A 20,136-nucleotide genomic window follows, 5' to 3' on the forward strand; every position below is an offset into this window, starting at 1 on the left:
TCATTTAAGATGCATCTAGACAGATATATGAACGGGAGGCGAACAGAGGGAAGTAGATCCTTGGAAAATAGAAAACAGGTTTAGATAAAGGATCTGGATCAGCGCAGGCTGGGGGGGGCAGAAGGGCCTGTTCCTGTGCTGTAATTTTCTTTGTATTACTTTCACACTGTCTTGATATTTGTTTCAAGGAGAATGGGATCCAGATTCAAATTTACAGTTGTTTGGAGTTACATTCCCTGACAGGTACTGAAAACTCCCAATAGACTAACTTGGACCAATATTGAAGGGCGACTGACTGATAATCTATAGTTTTAAAATTGATCACCATTTTCATAGAATTCGGCCCATCGGGTCTGCACCGGCCCTTGGAAAGAGCACCCTACTTAAGCCCACACCTCCACCCTATCCCCGCAACCCAGTACCCCACCAACCTTTTTTGACACTAAGGGACAATTTAGCTTGGCCAATTCACCTAACCTGCACATCTTTGGACTGCGGAGGAAACCAATGCAGGCATGGGGAGAATGTGCAAACTCCACACAGGCAGTCACCCAAGGCTGGAATTGAACCTGGGACCCTGGAACTGTGAGGCAGCAGTGCTAACCACTATGCCTCCGTGCCACCCTTTTGCTACACTAACTCCATTAATTTATAATAAACAATTTATAAAAGCAAGGAAGTTCTAGCATGGATTTGATGAGCCGTATGTGGCCTCTTTCTCTGCCACAATGACTATGATATAGTAATCCAGCTGAGGACGAACTAGTGATTTATAAAGTTTTAACAATAATTTAGTTTCCAATTCTCGGCACCACATTTTAAGGAATTGTCCTTTAAGGGCAACAGAGCAGAGTAGGGGTCACCTGGCCTGGGTGACCAATTGGGACTGAAAAGTGGGGAATTACCATAAGAGGGAGGAATACCCCAGGTAGAAGTATTTTAGATTTAACTGCAAACACAGTTAGAATCAGAGTTCTTGAAGATCACTAAATAAATCCCTTTTCGGTCGCTAATGAAATCTCTGAAAATGCATCATGAGGAGTGACGTTAGGGCTTGGAGAGAAGAGATTTACTAGAATGGTTCTCAGGATGAGGGACTCGCAAAGCTGGAATTGCTCTCCTTATTGCAGAGAAAGAGGCGATTTAAAAGAGGTATTCAAAGTTATACGGTCTTCTGATAAGCAGACAGGCAAAAACAGTTTCTAGCGGCAGAAGGGTCAGTAACCTGAAGACAGACGTTGACAAAAACACAAAGGATAGATGGACATGTTTTCTTTTCAAAATATTGGGTCTCTGTGATCTGGGGAACACACTGGATAGTAGAACCAGATTCAATAGCAACATTTAAAAGGGAATTGGATAAACAATTGAAGGGGGAAAGAAATGGCAGATGAATTAGGAAAGATCAGGGCACTGGGACACATTGGACTGCTCTACCAAACAGCTGGTTCCTTCTGTGCTGGAGGATTCTATGATGGATCAGAAAGTAGGATATCATTTTTGAGTTTTCAACATCAATTACTTTTCATACATTCAATTTCCTGTGTCTTACCAATTCAACACCAATGACACCAGCACCAATAACCACCAACTTCTCAGGAACTTGCTTTAATGACAAGGCTCCCGTTGATGACACAATAGTCTCTTCATCAATCTGTGGGTATGACACATTAATATTGTTAATTCAAGACTTGAAAAACTGACCTGAAGGTAAACAACATGAACAGGTTCCAATCATAAAAGTACCATCACAAAAATGCTGGAAATAAGGAGACTGGACAGAGAATAGGATGAATGTTGAAATGCCAACTTGAGCCTGCGCGAGCACAGGTGCAATGGGCTGAATGGTCATATTTTGTACTGCAATTTCCACAAAACCATTTCAAACAGCATGATGGATTAACTGAAGTTATTGTAAAACATGGAAACATACCAAATGAGAAAAACAAGGGAAGACTATAGCACAGTGGTAATGTCACAGTACTAACAACCCAGAGGCCCAGAAGAATTCTCTGGAATCATGGGTTCAAATCCCAGAATTAGTAACTTTTTCTACAACGCAAGCAACAAATGCGACACGTGCTCACTCGCCCCTGCAGACCATACCCATATGTGCTGCTCGTGTCCGAAGATGGACAGTTTTTGGTCATCCTTCTTTGACACTCTTTCCAAAGTTCTAGATATTGTCTTTTGAAAGCCATATTTGGAATTCCATCTTCACTGGTCAGTTTCACAAAGATTGAGGCAGATATTATTGCACTTGCTTCATTAATAGCCCGCAGGCAGATTTTATTAACCTGGAAGTCCCCCAAGACACCCAATGCTTCATTACATGCTAGTTGGAAGACTGTAGGTGTGATCTTCCCAAAAGAGAACAAAGTCCCCGAGTGAGTGCATGTAATGCGTGTTTCCCGGTACTCACAGCGCTGAGAAATACATGGCTATTCAACACGACTCGTGTTGAATAAGGGACGTGAACGGGGAACCGAGGCCACACATAATTCCATTTTTTTATTTTTATTTTTATTTATTTATTTTTTTTACAGTGGGGAGCTCTGCTCGCTGGAACTCCCCATTTCAGCGAGAGAGAGGGATGCCATTTTTAAATGGCGTCTGATCTCCGAGGCCTCCGAAAGAATCCCTGACCTCCCCCAATCACAATAGGAGGGGGACCCGGCCCCTTCGCAACCCTCAACACCCACGCCGGGCAAATCCTGCCCGATCATGCGCGCCAGGCTGCCACCCAGGTGACAGGGCCAGGGTGCCAGGCTGGCACTGCCAGGGTACCAGGTCATCACCCCACCCAAAGAGCATTCAGCTAGGGATCTCTAATCCCCTTGGAGACCCCCATGAGTGCCGGACCAGTGCTGAACAGCAGGCACCAGAGGTCTCTGTGACGAAGGGATTGAATCCCAAAGCCCCGGGTACTTCAGGAACCTGCAGCTTAGAAGAAGGCTTACTGCCTCGCTCTAATATGCAGATTTGTCAAAAGGTGATCCTACCCATCGTGGGCCGGATTCATCTCACGGGATTGCGCTGAACGCGTGAGGCAAGGCAGGTAGATCCCGGGAGTGGAATAGCCTAGCTTTCAACAGCTACGCTGCGCAATGGGGAGATGATTTTCAAGTACAGCGTGGCCGTAGGATTGCGCCCTTAATGTCTTTTCTATATTTGGAAAGATTAAGAATACCACAAGAGGATCCAATGAGAATTGTTTTTGTAGATGCCAACCATTTGTCTGTTTCTTTAGTTAATAATAATAATACTCTTTATTAGTGTCACAAGTAGGCTTACATTAACACTGCAATGAAGTCACTGTGAAAAGCCCCTAGTCGCCATATCCTGGCATGTGTTCGGGTACACAGTGGGAGAATTCAGAATTCTCAGCCGGTACGGGAATTGAACCCTCGCTGCTGGCCTTGTTCTGCATTGCAAACCAGCTGTCTAGCCCACTGAACAATTACTGTTGACTGTTAATTTTACTGTTTGTTTTGTATAGTTTTTATTTATCCGTTTACTGGGGGGAGCTGCATTGGTGCAGTCCTGTTCTTGGTTTACCTGTTCCTTTCCTCTTTTGGAAATCAATAAAAATAATTTACCAAAAGAAAACTCAGTTAGCACATGTACCTGAATCCCAGGGAAAGGTGTAACCTCTGACCCTGTAGCAATTAGTATGTTCTTGGAGTTGATAATTTGTGTGCTGCCATCACTGCAGTGAGTTGTGACCTGGTTTTTTCCAGTAATCTTACCATGTCCTTGAACATGTGTCACCTTGTAGAGATATAGGAAAACATGAACAAATATATTTTTAAAAATACGTTTGCATGTCAAAACTTTTCAAATAAGCAACATTTAAATAAAAAATTTTAGAGGACCCAATTCATTTTTTTTTTCAATAAAGGGGCAATTTAGCATGGTCAATCCAGCTATCCCGCACGTCTTTTGGGTTGTGGGGGCGAAACCGACGCAAACACGGGGAGAATGTGCGAAGTCCACACGGACAGTGACCCAGAGCCAGGATTGAACTAGGGACCTCGGCGCCGCGAGGCAGCAATGCTAACCGTGCTGCCCGATTTAAATGGCATTTTAGAAGAAAATGCAGGGTGCTACGAATGTGGGCCGTTACAAGCTGGTTGCAATAAAATGTTTCCTTTAACTTAGAGAAACAGAAAGTTCTGGATAGGTGGGAGGATAGTGGTTTTACCAAACCTCTGCAGAGGGATAGAAACTGTTTTATGGAGAAACAAACTGAAACCAAAAACTGGAAATAAAGCAACAGCTTTCATACTATGAAAGGTCATGTTTAATAATGAATTTGGAGTTTAGTTAGGATTAAATAGTTGAAGGCTAGTAATCAAATAACCAAATATGATATCCACTAGAGTGTAATCAATCAATGTCGGACACAAGTATCATGTGACTGGCTCTTAATTTGAAATTGCATCCTGACTTGATACCACATTAAATACACAAGTTTTCTCAGAGCAAATGCTGCGAAGCCCAATTTGGATGAGCTCAGCTCTGGAATCTGGACTGCCTAGCAATTAGCACAGCAATTTATATTTCCACAGACTCAAACCTATAGTATGAAGAAAAATAGGGGTAAGGTTTCAAACCTTTTGTTTGATGTCCTAGGAATTAATCTTTTAACTGGTCATTTTGAAAAGCAGTTATTTCTCTTCACAATATATAGAATCGACACAGTGCATGAGGCGGCCATTCGGCCCATCACGTCTGCAACGACATTCCAAACAGGCACTCTACTTTGGTCCACTAACAAGTACACCACAGAAATTCTATACACCTATTAGGTAGATGGGACAATGAGCCCAAATATTAATCATTAGCATAGAACATAACAGCGTAGTACAGGCCCTTCGGCCCTCAATGTTGCGCTGACTTGTGAAACCAATCTAAAGCCCATCTACACTATTCCCTTATCGTCCATGTCTATCAAATGACCATTTGAATGCCCTTAGTGTTGGTGAGTCCACTACTGTTGCAGGCAGGGCATTCCACGCCCTTACTACTCTCCGAGTAAAGAACCTACCTCTGATATCTGTCCTATATCTATCTCCCCTCAATTTAAAGCTATGTCCCCTCGTGCGAGACATCACCATCCAAGGAAAAAGGTTCCCACTGTCCACCCTATCTAATCCTCTGATCTTGTATGCCTCAATTAAGACACCTCTTAACCTTTTTCTCTCTACCAAAAACAGCCTCAAGTCCCTCAGCCTTCCCTCATAAGATCTTCCCTCCATACCAGGCAACATTCTGGTAAATCTCCTCTGCACCCTTTCCAATGCTTTCACATCCTTCCTATAATGCGGCGACCAGAATTGCACGCAATACTCCAAATGCGGCCACACCAGAGGTTTGTACAGCTGTAACATGACCTCATGGCTCCGAAACTCAATCCCTCTACCAATAAAAGCTAACACACCGCACTCCTTCTTAACAACCCTCTCAACCTGGGTGGCAACTTTCAGGGATCGATGTACATGGATACCGAGATCTCTCTGCTCATCCACACTACCAAGAATCTTACCATTAGCCCAGTACTCTGTCTTCCTGCTATTCCTTCCAAAATGAATCACCTCACACTTTTCTGCATTAAACTCCATTTGCCACCTCTCAGCCCAGCGCTGCAGCTCATCTATGTCCCTCTGTAACTTGTAACATCCTTCCGCACTGTCCACAACTCCACCGACTTTAGCGTCATCTGCACATTTACTCACCCATCCTTCTACGCCCTTCTCAAGGTCATTTATAAAAATGACAAACAGCAGTGGCCCCAAAACAGATCCTTCTGGTACACCACTAGTAACTGGACTCCAGGCTGAACATTTCCCATCAACCACCACCCTTTGTCTTCTTCAACCAGCCAATTTCTGATCCAAACTGCTAAATCACCCTGAATCCCATGCCTCCGTACTTTCTGCAATAGCCTACCGCGGGGAACCTTATCAAACGCTTTACTGAAATCCATATACACCACATCAACTGCTTTACCTTCATCCACCTGCTTGGTCACCTTCTCAAAGAACTCAATAAGGTTTGTGAGGCACGACCTACCCTTCACAAAACCATGTTGGCTATCTCTAATCAAATTATTCCCTTCCAGATGATTATACATCCCATCTCTTATAAACCTTTCCAAGACTTTGCCCACAACATAAGTAAGGCTCACTGGTCTATAGTTACCAGGGTTGTCTCTACTCCCCTTCTTGAACAAGGGGGCAACATTTGCTATTCTCCAGTCTTCTGGCACTATTCCTGTAGACAAAGATGGCTTAGAGATCAAAGGCTCAGCAATCTCCTCCCTAGCTTCCCAGAGAATCCTAGGATAAATCCCATCCGGCTAGGGGACTTATCTATTTTCACACTTTCCAGAATTGCTAACACCTCCTCCTTATGAACCTCAAGCCCTTCTAGTCTAGTAGCCTGCATCTCTGTATTCTCCTCAACAACATTGTCTTTTACCTGTGTGAATACTGCCAAAAAATATTCATTCAGCACCTCTCCTATCTCCTCAGACACCACGCACAACTTCCCACTACTGTCCTTGACTGGCCCTACTCTTACCCTAGTCATTCTTTTATTCCTGACACATCTATAGAAAGCTTTAGGGTTATCCTCGATTCTTCCTGTCAAAGACTTCTCGTGTCCCCTCCTGGCTCTTCTTAGCTCTCTCTTTAGGTCCTTCCTAGCTAACTTGTAACTCTCGAGCGCCCTAACTGAACCTTCACGTCTCATTTTTACAAAAGCCTCCTTCTTCTTCTTGACAAGTGTTTCAACTACTTTAGTAAACCACGGTTCCCACGCTCAACCACTTCCTCCCTCCCTGACAGGTACATACTTATCAAGGACACGCAGTAGCTGTTCCTTGAACAAGCTCCACATTTACATTGTGCCAATCCCCTGCAGTTTTCCTCTCCATCCGATGCATCCCAAGTCTTGCCTCATCGCATCATAATTGCCTTTCCCCCAGATATAACTCTTGCCCTGCGATATATACCTATCACTTTCCATCACGAAAGAAAACGTAATCAAATTGTGATCACGATCACCAAAGTGCTCACCTACCTCCAAATCTTACACCTGTCCTGGTTCATTACCCAGTACCAAATCCAATATGGCTTTGCCTCTCGTTGGCCTATCTATATACTGTGTCAAGAAACCCTCCTGCACACATTGGACAAAAACGGACCCATCTAAACTATAGCGTTTCCAGTCAATATTTGGAAAGTTAAAATCCCCCATAACAACTACCCTGTTACTTTCGCTCCTATCCAGAATCATCTTTGCAATCCTTTCCTCTACATCTCTGGAACTTTTCGGAGGCCTATAGAAAACCCCTAACAGGGTGACCTCTCCTTTCCTGTTTCTAACCTCAGCCCATACTACCTCCGTAGACGAGTCCTCATCAAACGTCCTTTCTGCCACCTGTCCTTGACTAACAATGCCACCCCTCCCCCTCTTTTACCACCTTCCCTGAGCTCACTGAAGTATCTAAGCCCTGGCACCTGCAACAACCATTCCTGTCCCTGCTCTATCCATGTCTCCGAAATGGCCACAACATCGACCAACCCATGCCGCAAGTTCACCCACCTTATTCCGGATGCTCCTGGCATTGAAGTAGACACACTTTAAACCACCTTCCTGCCTGCCGGTACACTCCTGCAACTTTGAAAACTTACTCATGACCTCACTACTCTCAACCTCCTGTATACTGGAGCTACAATTCAGGTTCCCAATCCCCTGAACTAGTTTAAACCCTCACGAAGAGCATTAGCAAATTTCCCCCCCCCAGGATATTGGTACCCCTCTGGTCCAGGTGTAGACCATCCCGCTTGTAGAGGTCCCACATACCCCAGAATGAGCCCCAATTATCCAGGAATCTGAAACTCTCCCTCCTGCACCATCCCTGTAGCCACGTGTTCAACTCCTCTCTCTCCCTATTCCTCGTCTCGCTAGCACGTGGCACGGGTAACAACCCAGAGGTAATAACTCTGTTTGTCCTAGATCTAAGTTTCCACCCTAGCTCCCTGAATTCCTGCCTTACATCCATATCCCCTTTCCTACCTATATCGTTGGTACCTATGTGGACCACGACTTGGGGCTGCTCCCACTTAAGGATCCCGAAAACACGATCCGAGACATGGCGGACCCTGGCACCTGGGCGGCAACACACCAACCGTGAGTCTCTCTCGTTCCCACAGAATCTCCTATCTATCCCCCCAACTATGGAGTCTCCAATGACTAACGTTCTACTCCTCTCCCCTCTTCCCTTCTGAGCAACAGGGACAGACTCTGTGCCAGAGATTTGTGCTCCATGGCTTACCCCTGATTAGTGTCCCCCCCCCCCCTCCAAACAGTATCCAAAGCGGTATATTCATTACTAAGGGGAACGACCACAGGGGATCCTAGTACTGACTGCTTCCTCCCAGCCCCTCTCACCGTCACCCATCTATCTTTATTCTTCGGAGTAACTACACCCCTGAAGCTTCCATCTATGACCACCTCTGCCTCCCGAATGATCCGAAGTTCATCCAGCTCCAGTTCCCTAACACGGTTTCTGAGGAGCTGGAAATGGGTGCACTTCCTACAGATGAAATCAGCAGGGACACAGGTGGCGTCCCTCACCTCAAACGTTCTGCAGGAGGAACATTGTACTGCTTCCCCCTGCCATCCCCTCTAGATAAAACAAGAAAAAGAAAGGAAGATCTTACCTGATATTCACTGAACCCCTTAGGTTGGAGGAGGTGGAAGGGTGGGTGACACTACAAGTGTAGTGTCTCGGGTTTAGCAACCGCCCAACTTATATACAGGTACTAACAAATCTTCCCAGAAATCCCCATGGCCGACTTCCTGCAGCTGTAAAGATAAGTTTTGAAAGTTAACCTTACCTTCCTGACAGGCCCCTGGACACTGCTCCCGACGAAAATCTGAAGCACTTGGCATCTCGTGCAAATAAGCAGACAAAATATCTAAAGGTAACACATTAACCCTGCAGAAAGTCATGAAATTTAATGAATTAACAGGAAAATCGATAATGAAGAGGTTGATCCCAAAGGTTTCTGACAGATTAGAGGGCCAGTCAGGAGACAGAACCTCTCGGGTTGTGATTTCAGGATTATTCCCTGTACCGCGTGCCAGCGAAGCTAGATGATAGTACAGCTAAACACGTGGCTAAACAGCTGGTACAGGAGGGAGGATTTCAGATATCTAGGCCATTCGAATCTCTTCCAGGCAGGTGGGACCTGCACAAGGACTGTTTGCATCAAAACTGGAGGGGCATTAAAATCTTGGCTGCGAGGTTTGCTAGTGTCCCACAGGAAGGTTTAAACTCGTGTAGTAGGGGGTGCGAACCGGAGCAATAGGTCAGGTGGTGAAATAATTGAGGGGGAACTAGAGAATAGGGCCAGTGTGACTCAGGAAGAGCAGGCATGGAGATGTTGCTGAACACAGCAGGACAAGGCATCCATGGCTGACGAGGGAAGTCATGGACAGCATAAAAGCAAAAGAAAAAGCATACAAAGCAGCGAGGAATTGTGGGAAGCCAGAGGATTGGGAAGTCTTTAAAAGTGAGAAGACAACTAAAAAAGCAATAAGAGGGGAGAAGATGAAATACGAGTGCAAGATAGCTAAAGATATGAAGAGTTTTTTTCCCAATATATAAAAAAGGTAAGAGAGAGGCAAAAATAGACATTAGACCACTGGAAAATGTGGCCGGAGAAGTAATAATAGGAAACAAAGAAATGGCAGATGAACTGAATAGTTACTTTACACCAGTTTTCACGGTGGAAGACACCAGTGGGATACCAGAGCTCCAGGAGAATCAGGGGGCAGAGGAGAGCGCAGTGGCCATCACTAAGGAAAAGGTTCTGGGGAAACTGAAAGGTCTGAAGGTGGATAAATCACCTGGACCGGATGGACTACACCCCAGGGTTTCATAAAGAGACGGCTGAGGAGATTGTGGAGGCATTGGTGGTGCTCTTTCAGGGATCACTGGAGGCAGGAAGGTTCCCAGAGGACTGCAAAGTGGCTAATGTAACACCACTGTTTAAGGAGGGAGAAAGGCAGAAGATGGGAAATTATAGGCCGGTTAGCCTGACTTTGGTCATTGGTAAGATTTTAAGAGCCAATGGTGTTACAGGCAAGATCCTGGCATGGATAGAGGATTGGCTGATTGGCAGAAGGCAGAGAGTGGGATAAAGGGGTCTTTTTCAGGATGGCAGCCAGTGACTAGGGGTGTGCCTCAGGGGTCGGTGCTGGGACCACAACTTTTCACAATATACGGTCAATGGAAGAGTCCTGGGGAAAATTGATGGACAGAGAGATCTGAGTGTTCAGGTCCATTGTATCCTGAAGGTGGCAACGCAGGTCGATAGAGTGGTCAAGAAGGCATATAGCGTGCTTTCCTTCATCCGAAGGGGTATTGAGTACAAGAGTTGGCAGGTCATGTTACAGTTGTATAAGACTTTGGTTCGGCCATATTTGGAATACTGCGTACAGTTCTGGTCGCCACATTACCAAAAGGATGTGGATTCTTTGGAGAAGGTGCAGAGGGGGTTCACCAGGATGTTGCCTGGTACGGATGGCACTAGCTATGAAGAGAGGTTGAGTAGATTAGGATTATTTTCATTAGAAAGACGGAGGTTGAGGGGGGACCTCATTAAGGTCTACAAAATCATGACAGGTATAGACAGGGTGGATAGCAACAAGCTTTTTCCAAGAGTGGGGGACTCAATTACTAGGGGTCACGAGTTCAAGGTGAGAGGGGAAAAGTTTAAGGGAGATGTGCGTGGAAAGTTTTTTACGCAGAGGGTGGTGGATGCCTGGAACGCATTGCCGGCGGAGGTGGGGGCGGGCACGATAACGTCATTTAAGATGTATCTAGACAGATACACGAATGGGCAGGAAGCAGAGGGATACAGATCCTTAGAAAACAGGCGACAGTTTTAGATAGAGGATCAGGATCGGCGCAGGCTTGGAGGGCCGAAGGGCCTGTTCCTGTGCGGTAATTTTTCTTTGTTCTTTCTTTAATATACATTAATGTTCTGGAAGAAGGGGCTGAAGGCATTGCTGCTAAGTTTGCAGATGATACAAAGATCTATAGAGGGACAGGTAGTATGGAGGAAACTGGCAGTATGCAGCAGGACTGGGCAGGCTAGGAGAGTGGGCAAAGTGGCAGATGAAGTGTGAGGTTATGCACTTCGGAAGGAGAAATGGAGGCATAGACTATTTTCTAAATGGGGAGATGCTTAAGAAATCAGTAGCACAAAGGGACTTGGGAGTCCTGGTTCATGATTGTCTTCAGGTTCACGTGCAGGTTCAGTCGGCAGTTAGGGAGGCAAATGCAACGTTAACATTCATGTCAAGAGGGCTAGAATGCAAGATCAAGGTTGTACTTCTGAGGCGATTTAAGGCTCTGGTCAGAGCAATTTTGGGCCCCATATCGAAGGACGGATGTGCTGGCCTTGGAAAGGGTCCAGAGGAGGTTCACAAGAATGATCCCTGGAATGAACAGCTTGTCGTACAAGGAACGGTTGAGGATTCTGGGTTTGTACTCTGAGTTTAGAAGGCTGAGGAGAGATCTTATTGAAACCTACAGTAACCGATAGAAGTCAGAGAGTGGTGGTGGATGGCAAATATTCAGCCTGGAGCCCAGTTACCAGTGGTGTACCGCAGGGATCAGTTCTGGGTCCTCTGCTGTTTGTGATTTTCATTAATGACTTGGATGAGGGAGTTGAAGGGTGGGTCAGTAAATTTGCAGACGATACGAAGATTGGTGGAGTTGTGGATAGTAAGGAGGGCTGTTGTCGGCTGCAAACAGACATAGATAGGATGCAGAGCTGGGCTGAGAAGTGGCAGATGGAGTTTAACCCTGAAAAGTGTGAGGTTGTCCATTTTGGAAGGACAAATATGAATGCGGAATACAGGGTTAACGGTAGAGTTCTTGGCAATGTGGAGGAGCAGAGAGATCTTGGGGTCTATGATCATACATCTTTGAAAGTTGTCACTCAAGTGGATAGAGCTGTGAAGAAGGCCTATGGTGTGCTCGCGTTCATTAACAGAGGGATTGAATTTAAGAGCCGTGAGGTGATGATGCAGCTGTACAAAACTTTGGTAAGGCCACATTTGGAGTATTGTGTACAGTTTTGGTTGCCTCATTTTAGGAAGGATGTGGAAGCTTTGGAAAAGGTGCAAAGAAGATTTACCAGGATGTTGCCTGGAATGGAGAGTAGGTCTTACGAGGAAAGGTTGAGGGTGGTAGGCCTTTTCTCATTAGAACGGAGAAGGATGAGGGGCGACTTGATAGAGGTTTATAAGATGATCAGGGAATAGATAGAGTAGACAGTCAGAGACTTTTTCCCCGGGTGGAACAAACCATTACAAGGGGACATAAATTTAAGGTGAAAGGTGGAAGATATAGGAGGGATATCAGAGGTAGGTTCTTTACCCAGAGTAGTGGGGGCATGGAATGCACTGCCTGTGGAAGTAGTTGAGTCGGGAACATTAGGGACCTTCAAGCAGCTATTGGATAGGTACATGGATTAAGGTAAAATGATATAGTGTAGATTTATTTGTTCTCAAGGGCAGCACGGTAGCATTGTGGATAGCACAATTGCTTCACAGCTCCAGGGTCCCAGGTTCGATTCCGGCTTGGGTCACTGTCTGTGCGGAGTCTGCACGTCCTCCCCGTGTCTGCGTGGGTTTCCTCCGGGTGCTCCGGTTTCCTCCCACAGTCCAAAGAAGTGCGGGTTAGGTGAATTGGCCAATGATAAATTGCCCTTAATGTCCAAATTGCCCTTGGTGTTGGGTGGAGGTGTTGAGTTTCGGTAGGGTGCTCTTTCCAAGAGCCGGTGCAGACTCAAAGGGCCGAGTGACCTCCTTCTGCACTGTAAATTCAATGATAATCTATGATTAATCTAGGACAAAGGTTCGGCACAACATCGTAGGCCGAAGGGCCTGTTCTGTGCTGTATTTTCTATGTTCTATACCGCGAGGCCTGGATAGAGTGGAGGCCATATTACGGAGTGTCTTTAAGACAGAGATAGATAGGTTCTTGATTAATAAGGGGATCAGGGGTTATAGGGAGGAGGCAGGAGAATGGGGATGAGAAAAATATCAGCCATGATTGAATAGTGGAGCAGACTCGATGGGCCGAGTGGCCTAATTCTGCTCCAGTCTTATGGACTGGTGGTCTGAAGTGCATTTGTTTCAATGTAAGAAGCAGAACAGGTAAGTACGGCAGATCAACTCAAGAGTTTGGATTCGTACTTGGAACTCACAGAGACTTGGTTGAGGGAGAGACAGGACTGGCAGGTAAACATTCAGGATTTAGATGTTTCAGGCGGGATAGAGGGGGATGCAAAAGGGGTGGGGGGAGTTGCACTATTGGTTAAGAAGAATATCACAGCGGGAGGACACCTCAGAGGGCTCATGCAGTGAGGCAAATGGGTAGAGCTCAGGAATAGGAAGGGTGTAGTCACAATGTTGGGGGTTTACTCCAGGCCTCCCAACAGCCAATGGGAGATAGAGGAGCAGATACGTAGGCAGATTTTAAGAAGGTGTAAAAACAACAGGGTTGTTGTGGTGGGTGACTTTAACTTTCCCGATGTTGATTGGGGCGCACTTAGTGCTAGGGGCTTGGACGGGGCAGAGTTTGTAAGGAGTATCCAGGAGAGCTTCCTGTATCAATATGTAAATAGTCTAACTAGGGAAGGGGCCTTACTGGACCTAGAAATGAGCCCAGCCAGGTGGTCGAAGTTTCAGTGGGAAAGCATTTCAGAAACAGTGACCATAATTCAGTAAGTTTTAAGGTACTTTGGATAAAGATGAAGGTGCTAAATTAAGAGAAGGCTAATAATAACAATATTAGGCAGGAACTGAAGAATCTAGATTGGGGGCAAATGTTCGAGGGTAAATCAACATCTGACATGTGGGAGGCTTTCAAAATGTCAGCAGGACCAGCATGTTGCTGTGAGGAAGAATGGTAAATATGACAAGTTTCGGGAACATTGGATAACGAGGGATATTGCAAGCCTAGTCAAAGAGAAAAAGGAAGCATCTGTAAGGGCAAGGCGGCTGGTAACAAAGGAAACCCGTAGGGAATATAAGGAAAGAAGGAAATTAAACAAGGAGTCAGGAGGACTAAATGGAGTCACAAAAAGTCATTGCCAAACAGGATAAGGAGAATCCAAAGGCATTTTATATGTATATAAAGAGCAAGAGGGTAGCCAGGGAAAGGGCTGGCTCACTCATGGACAGGGAAGTGAATCAATGCATGGAATAAGAGGAAATGGGCGAGGTACTAATGAGTACTTTACATCAGTATTCACCAAAGAGAAGGAACTTGGTGGATGATGAGTCTGGAGAAAGATGTGCAGATAATCTGGGTCACTTTGAGATCAAAAAGGAGGTGGTGTTGGGCTTCTTGAAAACATCAAGATAGATAAGTCCCCATGGCCTGATGGGATCTTCCACAGTTTCATAGATTCCCTGCAGTGCAGGAGGCAGATGTTTTCAGTCCCACGGGTCTGCACCAACTATCTGAAAGAACACCCTACCCCAGGCCCATACACACGCCCCATCGCTCAACCCCACCTGGGGACAATTTAGCATATCAAATCCACCTGACCTGCACATCTTTGGACTGTGGGAGGAAACCGGAGCACCCGGAGGAAACATTCGCAGACAGGGGAAGAATGTGCAAATCCACACAGACAGTCGCTCGAGGCCGGAATCGAACCAGAGTCGCTGGTGCTGTGAGGCAGCAGTGCTAACCACTGCGCCACCGTGAATACTGAGAAACGCAAGGGAGGAAATTGCTGGGCCTTGACAAGAATCTTTGTATCCTCACTGGGTACAAGTGTGGTCCCATAGGACTGGAGAATAGCTAATGTTGTTCCCTTTGTTTAAGAAATGTTGCAAATTTAAGAAGGTGAGCTGGCAAGATTGATACAGAACTGGCTCGGTCACAGAAGATAGAAGGTAGCAGTGTTTTTCTGAACAGAGGGCTGTGATTAGTGGTGTTCCGCAGGGATCAGTGCTGGGACCTTTGCTGTTTGTAGTAGATATAAATGATTTGGAGGAAAATGTAACTGGTCTGATTAGTAAATTTGCGGATGACAAAGGTTGTGGAATTGCGGATAGCGATGAGGACTATCAGAGGATACAACAGGATATAGATCAGTTAGAGACTTGGGCGGAGAGATGACAGATGGGAGTTGTATCCGGACAAATGCGAGGTAATGCATTTTGGAAAGTCTAATACAGGTGGGAAATGGCAGAACCTTTAAGAGCATGGACAGGAAGAGGGATCTGTGTGTAAGGGTCCACAGGTCACTAAGTGGTAACGCAGGTGGAGAAGGTAGTCAAGAAGGCATATGGCATGCTTGCCTTCAGCAGACGGGGCAGAGTATAAAAATTGGCACGTCATGCTGCAGCTGTATTTTTAAAAATTCATTTATGGGATGTGGGCATCGCTGATGAAGCCAGCATTTATTGCCCATCCCCAGTTGCCCTATTGAACCGCTGCAGTCCTTGAGGTGTAGGTACAGCCATTGTGCTGTTAGGGAGAGATGTTGGCCTAGCGACAGTGAAGGAACGGCGATACATTTCCAAGTCAGGGTGGCGAGTGAATTGGAGGGGAATCTCCAGGTGGTGGAGTTCCCAGGTATCTGCTGCTCTTGTCCTAGATGGTAGTGGTCGTGGGTTTGGAAGGTGCTGTCGAAGGAACCTTGATGTGTTACTGCAGTGCATCTTGTAGATGGGACACACAACTGCCACTATTCGACAGAGGGCTTGAATGTTTGTGGAAGGGGGAGCAATCAAGTGAACAGCTTTGTCCTGGATGGTGTCGAGCTTCTCGAGTGTTATTGGAGCGGCACTCATCCAGGCAAATGGAGAGTATTCAATTACACTCCAGTCTTGTGCCTTGTAGATGGAGGACCGGCTTTTGGGTGGGGGTGAAGGGTCAGATGGTGAGTTACACGTTGTAGTCTTTGACGTGCCCTGGTAGCCACAGTATTAATATGGCTAGTCCAGTTCAGTTTCTGATCAATGGTAACCCCCAGGATGTTGATTGTGAGGTTTCAGCGATGGTAATGCCATTGAACGTCAAGGGGCGGTGGTTAGATTCTCTCTTGCAGGAGATGGTCATTGCCTGGCACTGTGTGGCACAAATGTAACATGCCACTTGTCAGCCAAAGCCTGGACATTGTCCAGGTCTTGCTGCATTTGGACATGGACTGCTTTATTATCTGAGGCGTTGCGAACGATGCTGAACATTATGCAGTCATTCGCAAACATCCCCACTTCTGACCTAGTGATGGAAGGCAGGTCATTGATTAGCAGCTAATGATGGTTGGGCCTAGGACACGACCCTGAGGAACTCCTGCAATGATGTCATGGAGCTGGCTGAATAACCTCCAACCACCACAGCCATCTTCCTTTGTGCCAGATATGACTCCAACCAATGAGTGTGTTCCCTGATTCCCATTGATTCTAAGACCATAAGACATAGGAGCAGAATTAGGACACTCGGCCATTGAGTCTGCTCTGCCATTCAATCATGGCTGATATTTTCTCATCTCCATTCTCCTGCCTTCACCTTATAGCTCCTGATCCCCTTATTAATCAAGAACCTATCTATCTCGGTCTTAAAGACGTTCAGTGACTTGGCCTCCACAACTATCTGTGGCAAAGAGTTCCACAGATTCACCACCCTCTGGCTGAAGAAATTCCTCCTCATCTCTGTTTTAAAGGATCGCCCCTTTAGTCTGAGATGGTGTCCTCTGGTTCTAGTTTTTCCTACAAGTGGAAACATCCTCTCCACGTCCACTCTATTCAGGCCTCCCAGTATCCTGTAAGTTTCAATAAGATCCCCCCTCATCCTTCTAAACTCCAACGAGTACAGACCCAGAGTCCCCAACCGTTCCTCATACAAGCTCTTCATTCCAGGGATCATTCTTGTGAACCTCCCCTGGATCCTTTCCAAGGCCAGCACATCCTTCCTTAGATACGGGGCCCAAAACTACTCACAATACTCCAAATGGGGTCTGACCAGAGCCTTATACAGCCTCAGAAGTACATCCCTGCTCTTATATTCTAGCCCTCCTGACATGAATGCTACATTGCATTTGCCTTCATAACTGCTGACTGAACCTGCACATTAACCTGAAGAGAATCATGAACAAGGACTCCCAAGTCCCTTTGTGTTTCCGATTTCCTAAGCTTTTCCCCATTTAGAAAATAGTCTATGCCTAAATTCCTCTTTCCAAAGTGCATAACCTCAATTTTCCACATTGTATTTCATTTGCCACTTCACTGCCCACTCTCATAGCTTGTCCAAATCCTTCTACAGCCCCCTTGCTTCCTCAATACTACCTGTCCCTCTACAGATCTTTGTATCATCTGCAAACTTAGCAACAGTGCCTTCAGTACCTTCTTCCAGATCATTAACGTATATTGTGAAAAGTTGTGGTCCCAGCACAGACCCGTGAAGCACACCACTAGTCACCGGCTGCCATCCCCCAAAAGACCCCTTTATCCCTATTCTCTGCCTTCTGCTGGTCAGCCAATCCTCTATCCATGCCAGGATCTTACCCTCAACACCATGGGCTTTTAACTTATTTAACAGTCTCCTTGTCAAAGGCCTTCTGGAAATCTAAATAAATCACGTTCACTGGTTCTCCTTTGTCTAACTTCCTTGTTACCTCCTCAAAGAACTAAGATTGGTCAGACATGACCTCCCTTTGACATAGCCGTGCTGACTCAGTCCTATTTTACCATGCACATCCAAGTACTTCGCAATCTCATCTTTAATAACAGACTTTAAAATCTTACCAATGACTGAAGTCAGGCTAACCGGCCTATAATTTCCTGTCTTCTGCCTCCCTCCTTTTTTAAACAGTGGTGTTACATTAGGCGCTTTCCAGTCCCCTGGGACTCTTCCTGACTCCAGTGATTCCTAAAAGATCACCACCAATGCCTCCACAATTTCCTCAGCTATCTCTTTTAGGACCCTGGGGTGTAGTCCATCCGGTGCAGGTGACTTTGCCATCTTCGGACCTTTCTAGTTTAGCTAGGGCTCCTTGATGCCATACTTGGGTCAAATGCTGCCTTGATGTCACGGGCAATAACTCTCACCTCACCTCTGGCATTCATCTCTTTTGTCCATGTTTGAACCAAGGCTATAATGAGGTCAGGAGCTGAATGACCCTGGCGGAACCCAAACCAAGAGTCTGCGAGCAGGTTATTGCTGATTAAATGCCACTTGATAGCTCTGTTGATGACTCCTTCCATCACTTTGCTGATGATGGAGAGTAGACTGATAGGGCGGTAATTGGCCCTTTCCTGCCAGAACTTGTGATCTGGGAATACATGTAGCACTTTGATTTTATCACTCATTAAAGGAGCTCATATTTCTAGGAAATATGAAAGTGTGAATGTGATTATTGTGCACCCATGTCAATTTAACAAGTTTAATTGTGTATTTGCGGGACTCAATGACAAGTTGAATGCAAGAATTTAAGTATGATCTCAAGGGTTGTGGAATTAGTGATGGGATTCAATTGTTGTCACAACTCTCCCAGAATAAATAAAAGGAAAAAAAATACATGAATTAATGCTTTTAGGTGAAAATAAGTGAGATTTTGAATTACGTAGAATGGATAATCCAGATAACATCAAATAAAAGCAAGAGACAGTGGATGCTGGAGATCTTAAGTAAAAAAAAAAAAAAAGAGTGCAGGAAAACTCAGGATTGTCAGCATCTGTGGAAAGGGAAAGAGTTAACATTGAGTCCAACATTCAATGGAGATGAGTTCAGTTATGTTAAAGTGAACAAGCATTTTGTTTTTTTATTTGAATAAAGGATGAGAGGTTTTATTCTGATTCAGCCAGTGACTGTGAAAGGAAAGGCTGCTACGTAACTTTTGTTTGGAGTAAGAATGTTGAAGATTTTCTTGTGAGAGTTCATTTTAGTTTTTAAGTTAGTTGTTTGAAAGGAGGGTCGGGTTCTGGAGATCATAATCTCCCTTAATGCAGAGAAAGTGTTCGACCGGGTAGAGAGAGACTATCTGTTTGTGGTATTAGAAAAATCTGGATTTGGGCCAGGCTTTGTGACATGGATACGACTGTTGCATAAGGCCCATTCGCCAGTGTTTGGACTAACAAACTGACCCCTTTTGTCTTTATCAGGGTACTAGGCAGGGATGTCCGATGCCTCTTTGCTGTTTGCACGAGCCATTGGCCATGGCCGTGAGGTCCTCGAATATATGGGGAGGAATAGTTAAGAGAACGGGTGGAACACAGTTGCTGACAACTATTATATGAGGGGGATCTTGCAGCTTTTTGGAGTTTTCTCTGGTTACGAGATAAATATAGTAAAGAGTGAATACTTTGTGGTTGGGTTGATGAGGCAGAGGGGTTGGCTTAGGGGAGTGCACATTGGTCAGATGTAAGACGTAAATCAATTGCATTAATTAATTAACACAAAAGTACCATTTCTTTAGTTCAATGTATTGGTTGCCTGTTAAGTAATGTTTAATCTGTTTGATTATTTGCTTATTACAGTAAAAATCTTAAACATGAAAATCTCATCTTTTGGTTTGTTATATTTCCATTGGTTGCTGGGAAATTTTAAAAAGTTATCAGTCTCAATGGGGGTCATAATGAGGTTAAGAATGAGCCAGGAGACAAAGAAAGATTGCACATTATATAATCCATAAGTTTATGTTTTGATTATCAGAGTACAAGTGAAGGACTGCAGCTACCATTTAGATTTGCTTTCTCGCTGTCCAGTAGTCCAATTTTACCAGAGAAGAAAACCTTGAAGAAAGAATGGTCAACATGCAGATGAGGTATAACAAACAAATCGGATTGTGCAATAAAGAGAAAGTAAGATTTGCTTGAGACCTCATATCACCCCACTGCAACAAAAGCATACACAGCAGGCCAGGGGATATTAGTACAACAAATGCCCAATACTACATTTTACTCTCAAAACATTTGTGCGACACTTAAATTTGCAATTATTGCCAAGCTAAAAAACTGAATTTCCTCCACTTATAATGATATGAATTTTTAAAATATATTTCAAAATGTCAAAGACTAAACTTGCAT

The 20,136-nt window shown here is 45.1% G+C and overlaps 1 protein-coding gene across 2 annotated transcripts in view; it reads right to left on the bottom strand.

Annotated features, from left to right (window-relative positions):
* dld (deltaD) overlaps nucleotides 1-20,136 on the bottom strand; it is a 139,390-nt gene that overhangs the window by 68,765 nt on the left and 50,489 nt on the right. The window contains exons 7-8 of one of the 2 annotated variants that reach the window (XM_072471961.1): nucleotides 3,628-3,771; nucleotides 1,553-1,654 (exon numbers count right to left, since the gene is read on the bottom strand). In XM_072471961.1, the coding sequence (XP_072328062.1) occupies nucleotides 1,553-1,654; nucleotides 3,628-3,771 (246 nt within the window). The remainder of the gene's footprint in view (nucleotides 1-1,552; nucleotides 1,655-3,627; nucleotides 3,772-20,136) is intronic. The other variant, XM_072471962.1, reaches the window with a different exon arrangement.

The sequence above is a fragment of the Scyliorhinus torazame genome, chromosome 13, assembly GCF_047496885.1.
Source record: "Scyliorhinus torazame isolate Kashiwa2021f chromosome 13, sScyTor2.1, whole genome shotgun sequence".
NCBI classification, from domain to species: domain Eukaryota; kingdom Metazoa; phylum Chordata; class Chondrichthyes; order Carcharhiniformes; family Scyliorhinidae; genus Scyliorhinus; species Scyliorhinus torazame.